General features: G+C 33.8%; 3 protein-coding genes across 4 annotated transcripts; 2 read left to right on the top strand and 1 right to left on the bottom strand.

The window, feature by feature from the left end:
- Nucleotides 1-2,057: 2,057 nt before the first annotated feature.
- Nucleotides 2,058-4,090, top strand: LOC101268412 (uncharacterized). The gene is made up of 3 exons (XM_010326044.4): nt 2,058-2,255; nt 2,359-2,413; nt 3,869-4,090. Exons 1-3 carry the CDS (start codon nt 2,174-2,176, stop codon nt 4,023-4,025), a joined length of 294 nt encoding a protein of 97 aa, XP_010324346.2. The 5' UTR covers nt 2,058-2,173; the 3' UTR covers nt 4,026-4,090.
- Nucleotides 4,091-5,397: 1,307 nt separating this feature from the next.
- LOC101268704 (cytochrome c-type biogenesis ccda-like chloroplastic protein) lies at nt 5,398-11,982 on the top strand. Of its 2 annotated transcripts, none has more exons than XM_004244140.4 (12): nt 5,398-5,645; nt 6,064-6,219; nt 7,313-7,368; nt 8,219-8,349; nt 8,443-8,528; nt 8,621-8,652; nt 9,331-9,492; nt 10,326-10,398; nt 10,522-10,622; nt 10,942-11,034; nt 11,384-11,430; nt 11,577-11,982. In XM_004244140.4, exons 1-12 carry the CDS (start codon nt 5,507-5,509, stop codon nt 11,647-11,649), a joined length of 1,149 nt encoding a protein of 382 aa, XP_004244188.2. In that variant the 5' UTR covers nt 5,398-5,506; the 3' UTR covers nt 11,650-11,982. The 2 variants fall into 2 exon arrangements, with proteins under 2 accessions (XP_004244188.2, XP_010324347.1); XM_010326045.4 differs by having other exon boundaries at nt 5,439-5,649.
- A 945-nt stretch (nt 11,983-12,927) lies between these two features.
- On the bottom strand, nt 12,928-14,918 carry LOC101243730 (uncharacterized). The gene is made up of 2 exons (XM_004244141.5): nt 14,040-14,918; nt 12,928-13,409 (listed from the first exon to the last, which is right to left on the bottom strand). The coding sequence occupies exons 1-2, from the start codon at nt 14,731-14,733 to the stop codon at nt 13,012-13,014; spliced, it is 1,092 nt and encodes a 363-aa protein (XP_004244189.2). The 5' UTR covers nt 14,734-14,918; the 3' UTR covers nt 12,928-13,011.
- Nucleotides 14,919-15,707: the final 789 nt, after the last annotated feature.

Genomic DNA, 15,707 nt, shown 5'->3' with positions numbered 1-15,707 from the left:
TTTTTAATTTTTTTTGTGTATGTGGTTTCGTTTTCTTGCAGTAATTGATAATGAATATTTGTATGTGTTATTAGTTCGATAGACCTAATCCTACTTAATCATATTACTTAATTAAGAATTATGTTATACGAAAATCTCATTTTATATAATAACTGACTAATATAGTTGGATTGTTATAAATTAATTTTGTCCTCGCTTTACTTTTTTATTATTTAATCATTCTATTTTTTTTATTTACCTTTATCTTTTATTTTTATATATATATAATAACTCTAGATGATCAAAGAGTTGCATTCATCAAAATAATACAACATATCAAATTAGGCTTTGGGAGTTGAAGTTCGTGTGAGAGCACAAGACAAAATGTTGTTCATGGTTCCTATTCTCATGCTTTAATAACTAACCGAAAAGAAAGAAGAATTGTTAGAACCTTATTAAAGTTTGAGATTTTTATTATTCAGTAATATACACTGCACTAAAAATGATTATTAGCGGTAATTAATTTCTAATTATCGCTAAAAATATATTTTTAGCGGCAATTAGCACTTTTTGTATATGTCTCTAAAGTCTTAATGACGTTTAACTAATGACGGTAAATACTTCAACACTCTTTATTTATGTCGATATTTAATGCCGCTAAAAGTTATTTTTGTTGTAGTGATAAAATTTACGATTCCATTCATTACAAACACAATGCTAAAGTTATGAAATGATGTGTAACAACAATCCAAACAAGTTGCTAGAGATTTGATTTGCTTACAACTTTTTATCTTAGAGATTTGATTAATTTGCTTACAACTTTATATCTTATAATTGTGTTCGAATTAGCGTGTATATTTGAGTGTTGGTCAAAGCAAAATTTAAGACTGTTTGTTTCCATTATTAGTTAAGCTTTAATTTTGAACGACAAATAATACGTTAATTGAGGGAAAAAGACATGCACAAATAGACGAGTAAGAATTTTAATAAATCTAAAAAATGGGCCAGGTCATACCTAATCCTTCATCTGTGTTGGAGATTAATCCAATACTCATTATCATCATCACATGCCTATTTTACGTGATTATAATTATGGCACGAAATAGAGAATTCAAAATATAAAAAAGTAAACATGCGTTTGAAGAAATTAACAAGTTCAATATTTATTATAAATGTGAATTTAACTTGATGATGCAACTCTTTCTAAGTTTGAATTCGTTATAAATTTGAGTTTAGTATTAAAGACACGACTGTTGAAAATTAAATATTATATAATCAAAATATATATTGTGACACAAGTGACCAAATGGATGTAAGGACACTTTGAGTTGATTCCCTTTTTGTTTGAGATTTAAGATGACACTTTCCATTGTCATGTGCTTTGGCTAGCTTTAATGATGGAACATCATTAGTCATTAGTGAAGGAGATGGATGGACCTTCTGATTATTTCTGACTGCATGTGAATTCTCCTAACTTGTCCAACAATCTTCACAAAAAAAGTGTTCCAAACTTCCCATTTGTTTTTTTTCCCTTTAAGTTGCAACTTTATCTCATTCTTTGCTTCTTCTCTCCTATCTATTTGGTGTCAATTATCATTTCATATTTATTTTTCGATTGCTTATTTCATATTTACGTTATATTTTTGATGAAAGAAATAATAAATATATCAATAAACTATCGTAAATGAAACGTTCATACACTCAGTCGCACTTTTGGGACATTGGTATCTATGCCATTCACTCTAACGGAAGACTAAATAGTGACAAGTGACGCAATCTTATCCGTCGATAAATGTGGGATCATGGATAAGATTATGTCACGTGTATGTCCGTTAGTATAAAAGGTATATATGCTCTAGTTTTTGGATACAAGGACACCAATGTCCCAAAAGTATGACGGTACCAATTACGATAATTGGGAAATATATGTTTTCTTTTTCCCTATATTTTACAATGAATTTTTTCATTTTAGAATTCGAACACAGTAAATATCGAAAAGAATGGTAAAAAAACAAAAGGGAGTTGGTGTTAGTTTTGGGCTTTCATAATATTGGGCTTCCCAAATTATCTTGTGGACTAGTTGAAGCGAATGAGCTGCTCCAGGCCCATTATGTACTCTTTGACAATACAGGCTAGAAATTAGAATTGGGATTTTCTGAACCCTAAATCCTTCCGATTTTGTGTTCACGTAGCTATGGCGAAGAACAGAAACAAGAAGAAAAATGGCCTAGCTGCCATGGATGTCTCCACTGACCAGACGGTCATGGATGCCCAAGGTAATTGAGTAATTAACTACTGTAATTAAGTGTCTTCGTTATCATTTTATTAGAAAAATTTGTTAATTTCTGTCAATTTACATGTCTGTTTGCTTAAATTCAGCGATGGATACTTCAGAATCAGCTGCTCCAAAACCACATTTAGGTGGATCACTTAGGTAACTTGTCTAATTTTCATAGTTTTATCAATACAGTATACTTAATGATTAGTGAAAGTGAAGAACTTATCCCCAAGTTGAGTTGAGGTGTTCTTTATTTGAGAATATTAGGAATGAGATGCTATGAAATTTTGTTTCTATTTTTATTCTACATTTTGTTGAAATTTTAGGATGTATTTTGAATAACATAATTGTTAGAATGCAAGTTATGTGGCCAAATTCTTTTCTTTTTCGCAGTTGCTATTCAAATTGGTGTTATTTTTAGCTTTGTTCTTGCAATAGATATTTTATTTTGTGGTTACTATTATTTGAGAATTTCTCATTTGTTTAACATGTTTAACATAGTAGGGGTCCAGTTTGAGCAGTTTCTATCCATCTGTTTTCCTAGACATTTTACTCCTCGGATGAAGTTTGATCCCTAAATCTTCTATGTCCTCAGAAAGTGCAACTAGGATTTGAAAACTCGATAAATACTTGCTTCATATATGCTCTATATGCACCTGACTCGGATATTCTATCACTTTAATGAGGAAGTTTCGCCGACTTCCTGAATTCAGATTGATCAGTAGTCCACTTCATGCAGTACATCTTAAAAGTAGGTCTGGATAATATAATTTACCGAATGGTCAATGACTATTTGACATTAGTGATTTTCATTTGTTTTCACATACTATCACACTCATTACTCATATAATGAAGATCGTAAATACTGAACCATCCTTGAGACTATTTGGAGAAAAAACTTTTTATCGAGTTAAGTTATATTCCTTCATAGGGATTCTATTCTCCTGTGATGTAACATATCAATAAGGATTGGCCCAATTTAATGAGCAGTGCAAGGAAGGCGGAGAGTTTATAGATGGTAGACAGAGGCATCTGAGATGTTCTTGTACAAAGAAAATGGAGAGGGGTAGTAACATTGACCTTAAAAACTTGTAGTAGTATTTATATCAGTTTTTGTTTCTACTGTCATGTCGTAGTTTGTCCGTACATGTATTAGAACTTAGAAGTTAGTGGTTGGTTACAATCTATTTATGTATAGCCCATCCACCATAATACATCAACTGCCGGTCATCCCGATTTGCTCAATGTATAAGAAGCTCACACCTCTAACTTCCTCCCTTTATCCATGCTTGTCTAGCTCCAATGTCTTGAAGCAACCCACTAGCCGTCCATAATTGACTCAAACCAAACAATCCCCTTCATTTTAGTGTTACTCTTAGGGTCTGCAAATAACCTTTATGAGTTCTTGTAGAACCTTTTGTCAAATATATGAAATGTAAGTTAAATAAGGAGTGGCAAATAAAGCTCCCTGTACATGTTTCTGGGTTGCAGGCATGTTTACGCTTGAAATTCATGGTCTTCTTTATTATTCCCGTTCCTCCGATAACCTCCATCTCCCATCTTACAATTCCTCACTTTGTTTTTGCTAATGTTGGATGCTTGATATTGCAGAAAGACGAAGGGAGTACAAATGAAAAGGACGAAGAATGTCAGGAAAAAGAAGGCCATGGCAAAGGCTATTTCAAAAAGTGAGAAATTGGAGGAAAGAATCACTAGGAGTGAAAGCAAGATAGAGAGAACTAAAAATGCCAAACAGTTATACGAATGAATGGCTGAATGATATATTTTTCCCTTTTCTGATTACTTATGAATGAGATGATTTTGGTTTGTTTATGTTCTCCCCAACGGCGTATATATCATATTATATATATTATCATAGGTGGGAAGCGTAAAAACTTAAATTATCATTTTACCAAGACTAAATTAAACATCTAATTAATTAAATAATTTATTTTATTTTAAATTGTAAGTTATTTATTAGAATGGGAATGTAGAAAATAAGAATAAATTAGGATTTCTGGAATTTTAAATAAGTACATGAATTAAGATTTTTTTTCATTTTTTTCTAATTAATTAAATAATATTATTCTTTTGATTATTTTTTGACTTGTAAGTTATTTATTAAAAAAAAATTGAAAGAACAACAGTCAATTAGGATTTATAAAATTTTAAATAAGTACATGAATTAATGTTTTTCCTCTTTTAATCTTAAATTAAAGAATATGAAGAGTTGTAGTTAAATCAATATGTACCATTATCGAATTTGAAGATATAATACATAAACATGCATGACCATTAACTTGACTTCAGCGGACAACTAAGCCCTCCAACTTTGATTGTGCACAAGTAGGCACACATATCTTACATGATATAATACACGCAGGACAACACATAAGACATAAATTTGTAATATAGAGTGTCATGAAGGACGATATCTATTTATTAAATTTTATACAAGTTTAAGTGTCTTGTGTATATTTAAAGTTAAACGTCATAATTGTCCGTTGACACCAAGTTTAGAGTCATATTTATGTATTATGCCAAATATAAATTTGTCATCTTTGTTGCACTTTAATTCTTTAGTTATTTCCTTCTTAATTGAAGTTGAAAATATTTTTAAAAAGCAAAATTAATTTTTTGGAGGGGGGCTGACCGGTGGTGGGTGGATGGGTGGGGGTTTAGGGATCAGGTGAATAAATAAAATTTTGAAATTGAAAATATATTTTTAAAATTGACATGTAATTTAGCATTGGAGGAGAGTTTTGGAAATTGTTTTCGTTAATTTTTGAAGGGAAGTCATTTTCCTCAAAATTGAGGAAAATGAATTGATCTGGAAAATATTTTCCAAAACTTTTGTCCAACCAAAAAAAAAAAAAAATTTGAAAACATTTTCCAGAAAATTTTTTCATACCAAACACACTCCATATTTTTAGTGAGTTAGGTTAAATAAGTTGGGTTATTAAATAATTTAAATATATATATATAATTTTTAAATTTTTAATTATAATAAAAATTTGATGTAAGTAAATTTTAGTAAAAAATAATAAAATTATCTGCATGACCTTTTATGAAAAAAAAAATAAATAAAAATCGAGTTTTGAAATTGGAAATGAAAATTAAGTGACGAGTAATGAGTTTTGAATTGAAAATAAAGTTAAGTGACGAGTTATCAACTCACGGGAAAAAATAAAAAAATATCAACGTTCAATCGGCAAACCAAGCTCACTGTTTCTTCTTCTTCTCTCTTTCATGGCGCTCCAGCACTCGCCTATTGGCACAATTACTTCTTCAGCTCAAATGAAGCTGGCTGTTAGCAGTTTGAGGTGCTACGAGCACCTTCGTCCTATCACTATCTCAAGCTTCAAGCGTTTTCCACGAAGAATTCAGGGCAAGTAAATCCTCTTTTCGAGCCTCTCGAGCAATTTGTCTTTCTTAGTTTTTCTTCTTCATTTTCTTAGAAATTTAGTTAATCTGATTACTGTTGAGGTCAATTAGCTCAGAAAATTTCAGTTATTTGGATACAAATTCTGGTGAATGAAGTTTTTCATAATTTTTTGGAAATTTATTTAATTTGATTACTGTTGAGATCAATAGCTCGGAGATTTCAGTTATTTGTATACAATTTCAGGTGAATTCAAGTACTTCAACAGAATTTTTGACTTCTGATACATGTAGTTTGTTCCAATTCGATGCAATAATGTCTGCCTTTTCTACTTTGATCCATAATAAACCAAGCGATTTACTCATTTGATAATATGTCTAATACTGTGTATTATCGACGTACTTTATGCTATTCGTTCTTTTAGGTGCGCATTGTAGTGTGGAGCAAAGGAAGTTGCTTAGCAGAAGTATTTCGTCCAGCAAAGAAAAATCGAAGGATCTCCATGAAGATGTTTTTTCTTTGTCAATGGCTTGCACTAGTGCCCCAATTAGATTCACAATGCTCTCAACTGCTGTCATAGGTATTCTCCTTAGATGATCTTGCTAATCATGAAAAAATTTGGAGAGCTATATTGTGAGCATTGTAGTTAAATTTCCAGGGATTAACATATGCATGTTGTTTATGGCCTATTTTTTGCTTTGCCTTAGTAAGTGGTAACTTGTTCATACCTTGAAACGTGATTACTACAAAGAGCAATGAATATTGAAGTTATACACAAATAGGAAATCCTACACTAAATTATGGCTTACTAGAAAGAGCAACCAATCATTTTTGCGAGAGGACTGCTATATATGCTCCTGAAATATAGAAAGCAGAAGCTATGATCGTCTTGACTTTAGGGGCGGAGAAAATATTAGCTATGAGTCTGGATGGATCCTTTAAATATGTATAAATCTTTATTACAAACCCCATAAATAAAATGAGCTATGAGTTTGGTGGCACGTTTAGGATTCATAAACTTCAAATTCTAGCTTTACGCTGCTCTTGAAGCCTTGCAGTTCCTTCCCTCGAGACTATCAATCGAGTGCTAACGGAGCAAATCTTCCATATTGCTCAATGCCCTCGCAGCACATCTCCTCTCACTAAGGGTAAATCCTTTGCAGTGGAATCAGATTCCTTCAATCCCAAAAATGTCCGAATGGCAATGGAGAAATAACTGATTGACCAAGTCTATAATCGAGGCATAAAATTACTCATGTAATGTAGTTTGGTTTGTATGATTGCCTTCATCCAAATCAAATCCCCTCACTTTCATTGGCCATCTTGAATTACCATTGAAGAAGACTAGACTCACTTGAGTGCCCCGATCACACTCATCACTACTGATGCTTTTTTATTGTAACTTGCTGAGGCGACCTAGCAGCAGGAGTCACTGTTTCTGTTCTTAAATTGATTATGTATTATATGAGCTGTTTCATGAATTTTCTTTTCAGAAAATGTTTGTAGACTTGAGTTGTGACATCTGTCAAAATCATTCAGTAACTGGGGCTTGCATTTTGTTTTGGCTTTGATTAGAATGTTTTGTTTTCTGCTTAGTAAATGCTTTTGCCTGATTTCATAATTAATTCACGCTTAACAATAAAATAACACTAATTATCTGTCTTCACATTTAGCCACAAATTTGGTTGCAACACATACCGCAAATGCTTTGACTATGGATAACATGATGGTGAGAATTCCTTCGTCAACCTTAAGTTTCTTACTATGTTGTTTGGTGTTTTTTTTAAATGTTTTGCATATGCTTTTGTAAAACCATCATGACACGTGATAACATAAGATGACATATGTAGCATCTGTTTGATCTATGCTTCTTTTTCTTTCTTCTGCTCTTACGGATCTCAAATTTATGTTTCATTGACTAATCATGTGCATGTATATTTTTGTATGGCCTGTTTCCCATGAATTAAAGAAATGGTTCCTTTCTTACTACTCTGTTCTGTTTTTTTTCTTTATGAGATAACATTTACTGAAATAACAACAGCAGATTAAAGTAAAAGAGTTCATAGCGAACTTTCTCCTAGATGTTCTCTTGCTAAGCTGAATTTCTTGTAATACTTTCTGCATCAGTTTGTATGTCTATTACTGGCTTAGTGGGGGAGATATGTGCTTAACATCTTTGTGGGGATGATATGCGGAAATTTTAGTCTTCTATTTACCAGTGTTATAGACGACACATTAGTTTGAATCTTGGTTAGATAAGATGTGAGACCCTTGTTCAAATCTCAAAAATTTGAGGGGAGCTATTGAAATTATGTACACTTGGATGGAAGCTTGACCTGCTATCGAAATGTCTTATTCCAGCTAGCAACATGTTGATGAAGCCACTTATAACTTGCAGTGTCGGCCCAATTGATTTGTATTTTCAGTGTTTAATTGCATTTTGTTGAGACCTTTTTTGTGATTCTTTGCAGTTTGAACTAAGTATTCATTTCCTAGTGGAATGTATTTCACATAAAACAGTGGTAAATTTTCAACTGATTATATGTTAAGGGGACTATACTTGTCTTCATTGACTTCAGGATTTCTCTAGCGCTGTCTATACATTAGCTGATGGAAGCATTGGAGATCTTTTTGGTGGCCTTCTGTATTCTGCTGGTCAACAAGCTAATGAAGCTGTTCAGGGCCAGTTGACTGCTCTTAGTTTTACTAGGTCTAAATCTTAATCATGAAAATTTCATCTGGTACTCATATAATGTATTCATAAAATTTGGTGCTTCTGATTCTTAGACTTTCCTCCTTGCAGTTTGGCCACTATTTTTGGTGCCGGGCTTGTAACTAGTCTGTCGCCTTGTACACTCAGCGTACTGCCTCTGACCCTTGGTTATATTGGTAGGAACTTTGAAGTTGAATCTTTTCTCTCTAAATATGCAGCATATATTCTCTCTCTCTGACGATTTTACGTTCTTTTGAAATGATCTTAGGGGCTTTTGGTTCTGGGAAAAGCCGAGTAGCGGTAAAAACCTTACTCTTAAATTTAATTTTGTATTGTTTCTTCTTTATCCTTGCACTTTTGATGTGCATTGTTCGCAATGAAGGAACTTAGATTATAGATCATACAGAAAATTTTGACAGGTTTATATGTGAATCCTTTTACCTCAAATTTTTTGAATCTCATATAAAGGTTTACTTGCGAATCCTGTAAGTGGTGAATGAGGGTTGTTTATTTCTTGATGATGAGTCCATTTATGATTTTCGTTATGATAAAATTCTATCACAACAAATGTTTATTTAACGGATGCCATGATCGACTTCCTCAGTTCATTACACAACTTGTAATGTTGCTTTTAGCTCTCTCCCAACATCTGCTTTTTACTGTCGTGCATCAATATAGACAATTTACTGATAAAAACTAATAATAATCAAAGTTAATGTTTTCTCCATCAAACTATTTTTTCAATTGGTACTTCAATATTTGTACTACTGTTTATATAGAAGTCATACTGATATCTTCTACTCCGTGTCAACCAAAAGGTGTCGTATAGAATATGAAAGGAGTATTAGAAAATAGAAAATTATTTTATGCACAAAGCTTTGCAGAATTCTGCATTTTCCAGTTGGAAATTTACCAGAGGCCAGAGCGTAGAACTAGTTCAATTTTCTCTCTTAACACTTGAGCAATCCTTGTGTACAGGTTGTTGGAGATTCAATTGCATTTGCACTGGGATTGGCAACCACACTAGCATTATTGGGTATTGCGGCTGCATTTGCTGGAAAGGCATATGGGCAAATAGGACAAGGATTGCCCGTGGCTGCTTCCTTTTTAGCTATTGTTATGGGGCTAAACCTGTTAGAGGTAACTACATATGTTGAATGCTTCGATAGTGTAGTAATACCCTTTTACTTCTAAGTTTTTGTTTTGAGACTTTGTTGAGTACTATTGTCTTTATTCTTTATTGAGCCCATGCTAACATTTGCTTTTTGTCTGATATTCAGATATTTTGTTCTAAAGGAATTACATCGCTTGTCGTTTTGATATGTTAATCACTCTTGCTTGCATAAATACCAAAAGAGTGATGTTCTATGCAGTACCAGATGCCCCACATCATCTTTACCATAATGAGAACCTGTGAAACAAAAGAAGAGAGATCCGTCTAGGCATTTCGATAGAATGATGACTGCTACTTTTGGTACCTGGATAGTGAAAATTGTGGATAAAACCATCGGATCTAAGTAAAAATTGTATGTCTGGATTTAGCAAAAGCTATGCTTTTATCTTTTCGAGGTTTCTTGGTATCAAGACATTGAACATAAATACAAGTCATATTAATGATTGGTTTGGAAGTAGGCCTTGTTTTGAGACTGTCCATCTAACCTATGTGCCATATATACATGTATATTCCATTAAATTTGTAGTAGCAATCAACATATTCCATACTCAGATACTCTTCCTCCATTTGAAAAGGTCAAGAAAATCACCAGAAGTGGGGGAGCTCTTTAGATTAGCAATGTCTTGTGTTTCAACTTTTAACTAATAGAGATAACTGAATGATATTGTTTCATCGACATTTGTGAAAGCACTTCATATATTAAATGGTACACAAATAATATTTTCCCTTTCCTTTTGCTTTTTTGGTTCCATGTTAATACTCATGTACTTGTGGCCTTCGTTGTATGACAATGCTGCAGGTAATAGAGTTGCAACTTCCCTCATTTTTTGACAACTTTGATCCTCGCTCAGCCGCTGCTAGCTTTCCGTCCAGTAAGTGTCTATTACTGTTGCCCTACACTCTTGTTAGGACGTAATCTCTGTTTATTTAGGTATGGGAATGGTCTCAATAAGCCGGATATTATGATTTGACATTTTATACATTTGATTGCCTAGGTGTTCAAGCTTATTTGGCCGGTCTTACATTTGCATTAGCTGCATCACCATGCAGTACACCAGTCCTCGCAACCTTGCTCGGCTATGTTGCTACTTCTCGGGTACTGCAAATTTTGACTTTTCGGTTGTCATGATTCTCTTTTAGCTCTTTGGAAAGGTAGTCTTCCAAGAAAAAGTTAACCTACAAAAAGCACCAGCATATAACCACCATCTGTTGATTTGCTTAATCTTGTAGGGAATTATTATGTCATCAGGATTTCTTTCAAACAGAAGTATTTTATAATGCATGCCTTAAATCAAATAGTTCAGCACCTGGCTTTTGGCCTTTGACCATACGAATTCTGCAGTATCTTTATGTTATTTATTTTGTTTATAAACTACATTGGATAGGAATAGCTTCTTAATAATCTTCTATAACAGGATCCAGTTATTGGGGGCAGCTTGCTATTGACATACACAACTGGCTATGTTACTCCCTTACTTCTTGCTGCTTCTTTTGCTGGAGCATTGCAGGTATGTTGTATGTTCCAAATGGTTGTGATTATGATCACAGCAGCTTTTAGATGGTTCATGGACCTCTTGTCACAGCACCCATTTTATGTAGCTCTACATTTTAAATGGGAAGATATTGTTTTAAGAATTCTTTCTCCAATTCAACGCCATTCATGCTGCTTCCTTGTCTTCTGTCATGTTTCCTACAGTGACCGCTCGCTATCTGTGTACAAGAAAAAAGAAATATGCTTTGATAGTTGGGGTTTACTATAGCTTAAGTTAACTACTTTTGCCTAGAGTTGTTGCTTGCATATGTTCATTATAATATTTCACCATTTAAGCACTGAATAACTGCACGTGTCATCTGCAGAGTATACTTTCATTCCGCAAGTTCTCAGCATGGATTAATCCAATCAGGTAATTGTCTATGAAAACTAAATACACTATTAGTAAGAGAAAGCTTAAATCTCTTCTGCAGCAATCACTTCATCTCTATTACCATCTTAAACACGTCCTTTAAGTACTCAGCCAGATATTTGTCTTCTCAATCATTTATTTTGCAGTGGTGCGCTACTACTAGGAGGGGGTGTCTATACCTTTCTCGACAAGCTTTTTCCGGTGACGATGGCTATGTAGACTAATCAGTTATTCACATAGCAATAACTGAAATGGGAATGAGCTCACCTTCTTTTCATTAGTGTTTGAGTTGCGAATGCTCAGGCAAAGCACCAGGAGTTACATAGATCAAAGTTCCAAACTAGTGAGGAAGCAAAGGTACGATTTGTTCACACGACTTCCACTCCTACAACAGGTTGTAAAACCTAGATCATATTTATTGATACCATACTGGATAACATCTTTCAATAGAAATAAGAAAAACTTGAATTATGTATGTATGTAAATGTAACGTCCATGACACCACTTGTGTAAATAGATTAAACCGTATAACCAATACAACCTTTCAATGAACTGTAATTTGTTGTGTTAATCATCTGCTATATTCTTGATACTTAGTTTGGATGAGAGAAGTTAAATTTGACTAGACCCCCAAAAGTAAAAAAGTAAGTATGTTGAGAATAATATGTTAGGAGGAAGCAATTAATAAAGAGATGGGTATCCAGCTTCATGGTTGTATCACAAGTATGGCTTTGGCAGAGCCTGTTGGAGATTGAGTTTGAATGCAATGGTTTAATGAAGAATGGGGGATCATCTGCAAACAAACTTCTTGGACCAGCAAGTTCATTCACATTCATGATTTCATCATAAATAGATAAAAATATTGGTATTTCAATTGACATCCATACTTGGGCTGTGTCCAATTTTGTCAAGCTTGACTAAATAACGACATTCACTCTTGTGTTTGGGTAAATGGTCTCAACACATTGTCATGACATTCCCTTCAAGGGAGTAGAATGACCCTACCAAGACGTTTGTATGTTATTTTCATAGTTTTCATATATAAAAACCTTTAGTAAAAACATCCATAATAATACCAAGTGTGATCTCACTGCTGCTGATTGTGGAGGTAGAGAAACTATTTTTGATAGACCGACTCGAATGAAGCATATAGAAAATAATAAAAAAACAAGGATCACAAGGATTATAAATTGACCCTTGGACGAACTATTATTCCCTACCTCACATTGGTCATGCAGCAAGTCTCATTACGGAATTTGAACCCATCACTTGTTGTGATTAAGCATTAATAGCCTCAACTAACCAAGCTGTTGTTTCTTTCATCCTTCATTCTTATCATCTAGACATATCCCAAAAGATGGTCCTACACTGTTTTAGTAACACAACACTGTTCGATCACATGTTAAAGCCATATAATATCCACATGAAAGAAGTTTAACTGGATTACAGCTTCCTTTAGTTTTTTTTTTTTTTGGGTGAATTTCTCGATAAAAGAAATATGAATAAATAACAAAATGCATTCACTATAAGCCATAAAACATGAAAAAAGAGAGAGCTTCTCTATTTATATGAAAAGAACTCCTAATGTGAGCCTCGATTGATCATCTGAGTATACTGTTGCATCGACTGCTGCCTCTGCAATCTCATATCTTCATTAAACTTCTTAATAAACGCTTCAACTCGCCTGTTCAGCTCGTCTTGACTTAGCGATGGCTCTTTCTTAAGTTTCCCTGAACCACCCGGGGACGGAGTCAGCAATGGCGAGGAGTCAGGGGTAGTTCTGTCATTGAACGTCTCAGATTTCTTCATCTTCTGCTGTGGTGGTGTAACCGGGTTCCGACCACCATGTGTCTCCCACGTTTCCGATTTCCTCAGGTGCCTCGTTAGTGGCATTGCACGGCCCTCCGTTATCGTCTTCCATGTACTCTCCAGCGTGTCTTGCCGTTTAGGCTTTGATACTCTCAATGCTCCCTTTCCACCTGTATTAACACAAATTTAATCAAATCATACTAATTTATCACGATTAAATCACGATAATGATAGGATAATAAAAAAAAAATACATGTCATGTATTTTGGATTAGTTAAAAAAAAATGGATATACACGACTTATTGCTGAGCTTATCGGTGTGGAAATGTGAGGAGGTGTCAGTATTCAGTTACGCAATTTTAAAAAATCACGTATTTGTCGTTTTACGTTAATTTTCCACCGTTTCTTAATATGAATTATTTTTGGAGTTAAGGTGAACAAATCTGTGATTAATAAGCTGCTTTATGCACCATTAAGGGAAAAGTGTCCATTAATTAGGGTCTTAATGATTATATTTAAATTTGAATTTAAAATTTAATTGCTTAGGTATAGGACCACTAGGTTCTACGGTCTGACAAGCACCTAATTATCCAGCAGCCGAACCTACTCCAACGGTAACAATCCCAAGAGAATTTGAACCGCAAGTTACCGTTACCGGCTAATTTCGCCGGAGATGCAAAACAAATTGAGAACTAATTTAAAAACTTCTAACTGTTCCGGCGAGCATAGTAGTTAGTCTGACTGAATTGATACACATAAGGAAAATACAATTGAAAAAAAAAGTGAGGAATATAGTTTACCTTCAGGAGTGGATTTGACATTTCTCCGGTGAGAGAATCTGGCAGAAGCAGGAGGTTTCTCAGCCGAGTTGCCTGAAATGGAATAATCAATAGAGTCCTGTCTCATCACCGGCGCCCAAGAAGATTTCGAGATTACGAAATCGTCCTTTTCAGCAACAACATCGTTAGGCTCCGGATAGGTGTTGAACGATGTACCTTTCTCCGATATGTACGGATTAACTACTGGAAGTTTCTCGACCTTTGCATCATAAACACCAGCAGTAGGATACTCGTAAACTATCGGTCTAGCCTCCGCCTCCATTGCTTGATTCTTCAGCACGGAGCCGTTTAAGTCATGAAGGACCGGAGTATAATAGTCTGTAACCGGCCTTAAATCCTTAATCGGGTGAAACTGGGACGAGTTCTCCGGCGAAACAACCGCCGGCACCGGAGATGAGTTCTCCTCAAGCTTGTTCTGCAACTTAGAAGAGGCTACAATCGTAATGATAATGCAGTTGATAACAAGGTATAGATACGGAGGTTTAAGCCACGAAACGACACCGTTCCAGATCGACGGAACTTCACTGACCGCGAATTCAGTAACAACAGGAGCAGACACCTTTAACATAATAGCAGCAGATAAAACAGTAGTCGAAATCAGAAAAATTTTGATAGATAACATGGAGCTACTTGAACTTTGAAACAAAATCGCCATTTTTTCTCTCGCCGGCGACAAGCTCCGAACGTTGTTATCAGTTTTTGCTTTATGAGTTTGGGGATTTAGGAGAAGAGCTTAATGAGAATGAAGAGTCACACTTTATTTTATAAAAATAGGTAGATAAACGAGCCGTTACTTATAAATACAAAGTTTTTTTCCCTTTTTCATTATTAAACCGTGACAAGTCTGGAAAGGTCCTTTTGGCTTTACACAAAACAATTCATTTTAAGCTAATCTTAATACTACTTTCATTTAATATAGTTTTACTCTATAAAAACTTTTATAAATATAAAAATTCATAACGTTTAAAACTATATGTATATTTCCTTAGAAATATTGATTGTATCATTAAACAAAAATAGATGTCTTTTTTATTTCAAGTGATTAAAAAAAATATTTTGATTTAATTAGATAAGAAAATTTGTGGTAATTTATCTGAAAATTATTCTCCCAACCAGTCGATCCGATCGGCCGGAATGTAAGGTGATTTTCATTTGGCATTTAACGCCATTTGAAGATTTAAAAATGAATTAAAAGAGAAAAACTAGTGTGAACTCTTGAGAATTGAAATAGTTTCATTGGAAGTTACATGGTTTAGTTGGACGATTAATAACTTTAGGAATTTGACTTTACAAAAATGAATTTCCATATTCTAATCAAAAAAATAATAATAGTATTTTAATCATATGTTTCAAGTGAGCTCTCAAAGAAATTTTATTTGGCCAACAATATTTTAGCTTAAATATACCTAATCTTTAGTGAATTTAAATTAATTAACGTTTCAAAATGAATATCGAATATAAAATAGAGAAATAGAAAATGATTGATAAAATAGGTAAAATAAATATATTTTAATGTGTAGGCATATTAAGAGACACAAAAATATACTAGCAAGATGGATAGCGCAGACAAAATTCAATGGATGATATCGAGATAACTTGAGTATGTAATAAGGAGGTATATAGATATTT

The sequence above is a fragment of the Solanum lycopersicum genome, chromosome 7 (genome assembly GCF_036512215.1).
Source record: "Solanum lycopersicum chromosome 7, SLM_r2.1".
In the NCBI taxonomy this organism is placed as follows: domain Eukaryota; kingdom Viridiplantae; phylum Streptophyta; class Magnoliopsida; order Solanales; family Solanaceae; genus Solanum; species Solanum lycopersicum.
The sequence above is the reverse complement of the archived record's forward strand: the minus strand, read 5'-3'. Positions and strand labels throughout refer to the sequence as shown.

Bases quoted from the DNA above. Each gene is read 5' to 3' on its own strand.
- LOC101268412 (XM_010326044.4), top strand. From the start codon at position 2,174: ATGGCGAAGAACAGAAACAAGAAGAAAAATGGCCTAGCTGCCATGGAT. The intron at 2,256-2,358 runs GTAATTGAGTAA...GCTTAAATTCAG, and splicing joins GACGGTCATGGATGCCCAAG to CGATGGATACTTCAGAATCA. The intron at 2,414-3,868 runs GTAACTTGTCTA...TTGATATTGCAG, and splicing joins CATTTAGGTGGATCACTTAG to AAAGACGAAGGGAGTACAAA.
- LOC101268704 (XM_004244140.4), top strand. From the start codon at position 5,507: ATGGCGCTCCAGCACTCGCCTATTGGCACAATTACTTCTTCAGCTCAA. The intron at 8,350-8,442 runs GTCTAAATCTTA...TCCTCCTTGCAG, and splicing joins ACTGCTCTTAGTTTTACTAG to TTTGGCCACTATTTTTGGTG. The intron at 11,035-11,383 runs GTATGTTGTATG...TGTCATCTGCAG, and splicing joins CTTTTGCTGGAGCATTGCAG to AGTATACTTTCATTCCGCAA.
- LOC101243730 (XM_004244141.5), bottom strand. From the start codon at position 14,733: ATGGCGATTTTGTTTCAAAGTTCAAGTAGCTCCATGTTATCTATCAAA. The intron at 13,410-14,039 runs GTAAACTATATT...GTGTTAATACAG, and splicing joins TGTCAAATCCACTCCTGAAG to GTGGAAAGGGAGCATTGAGA.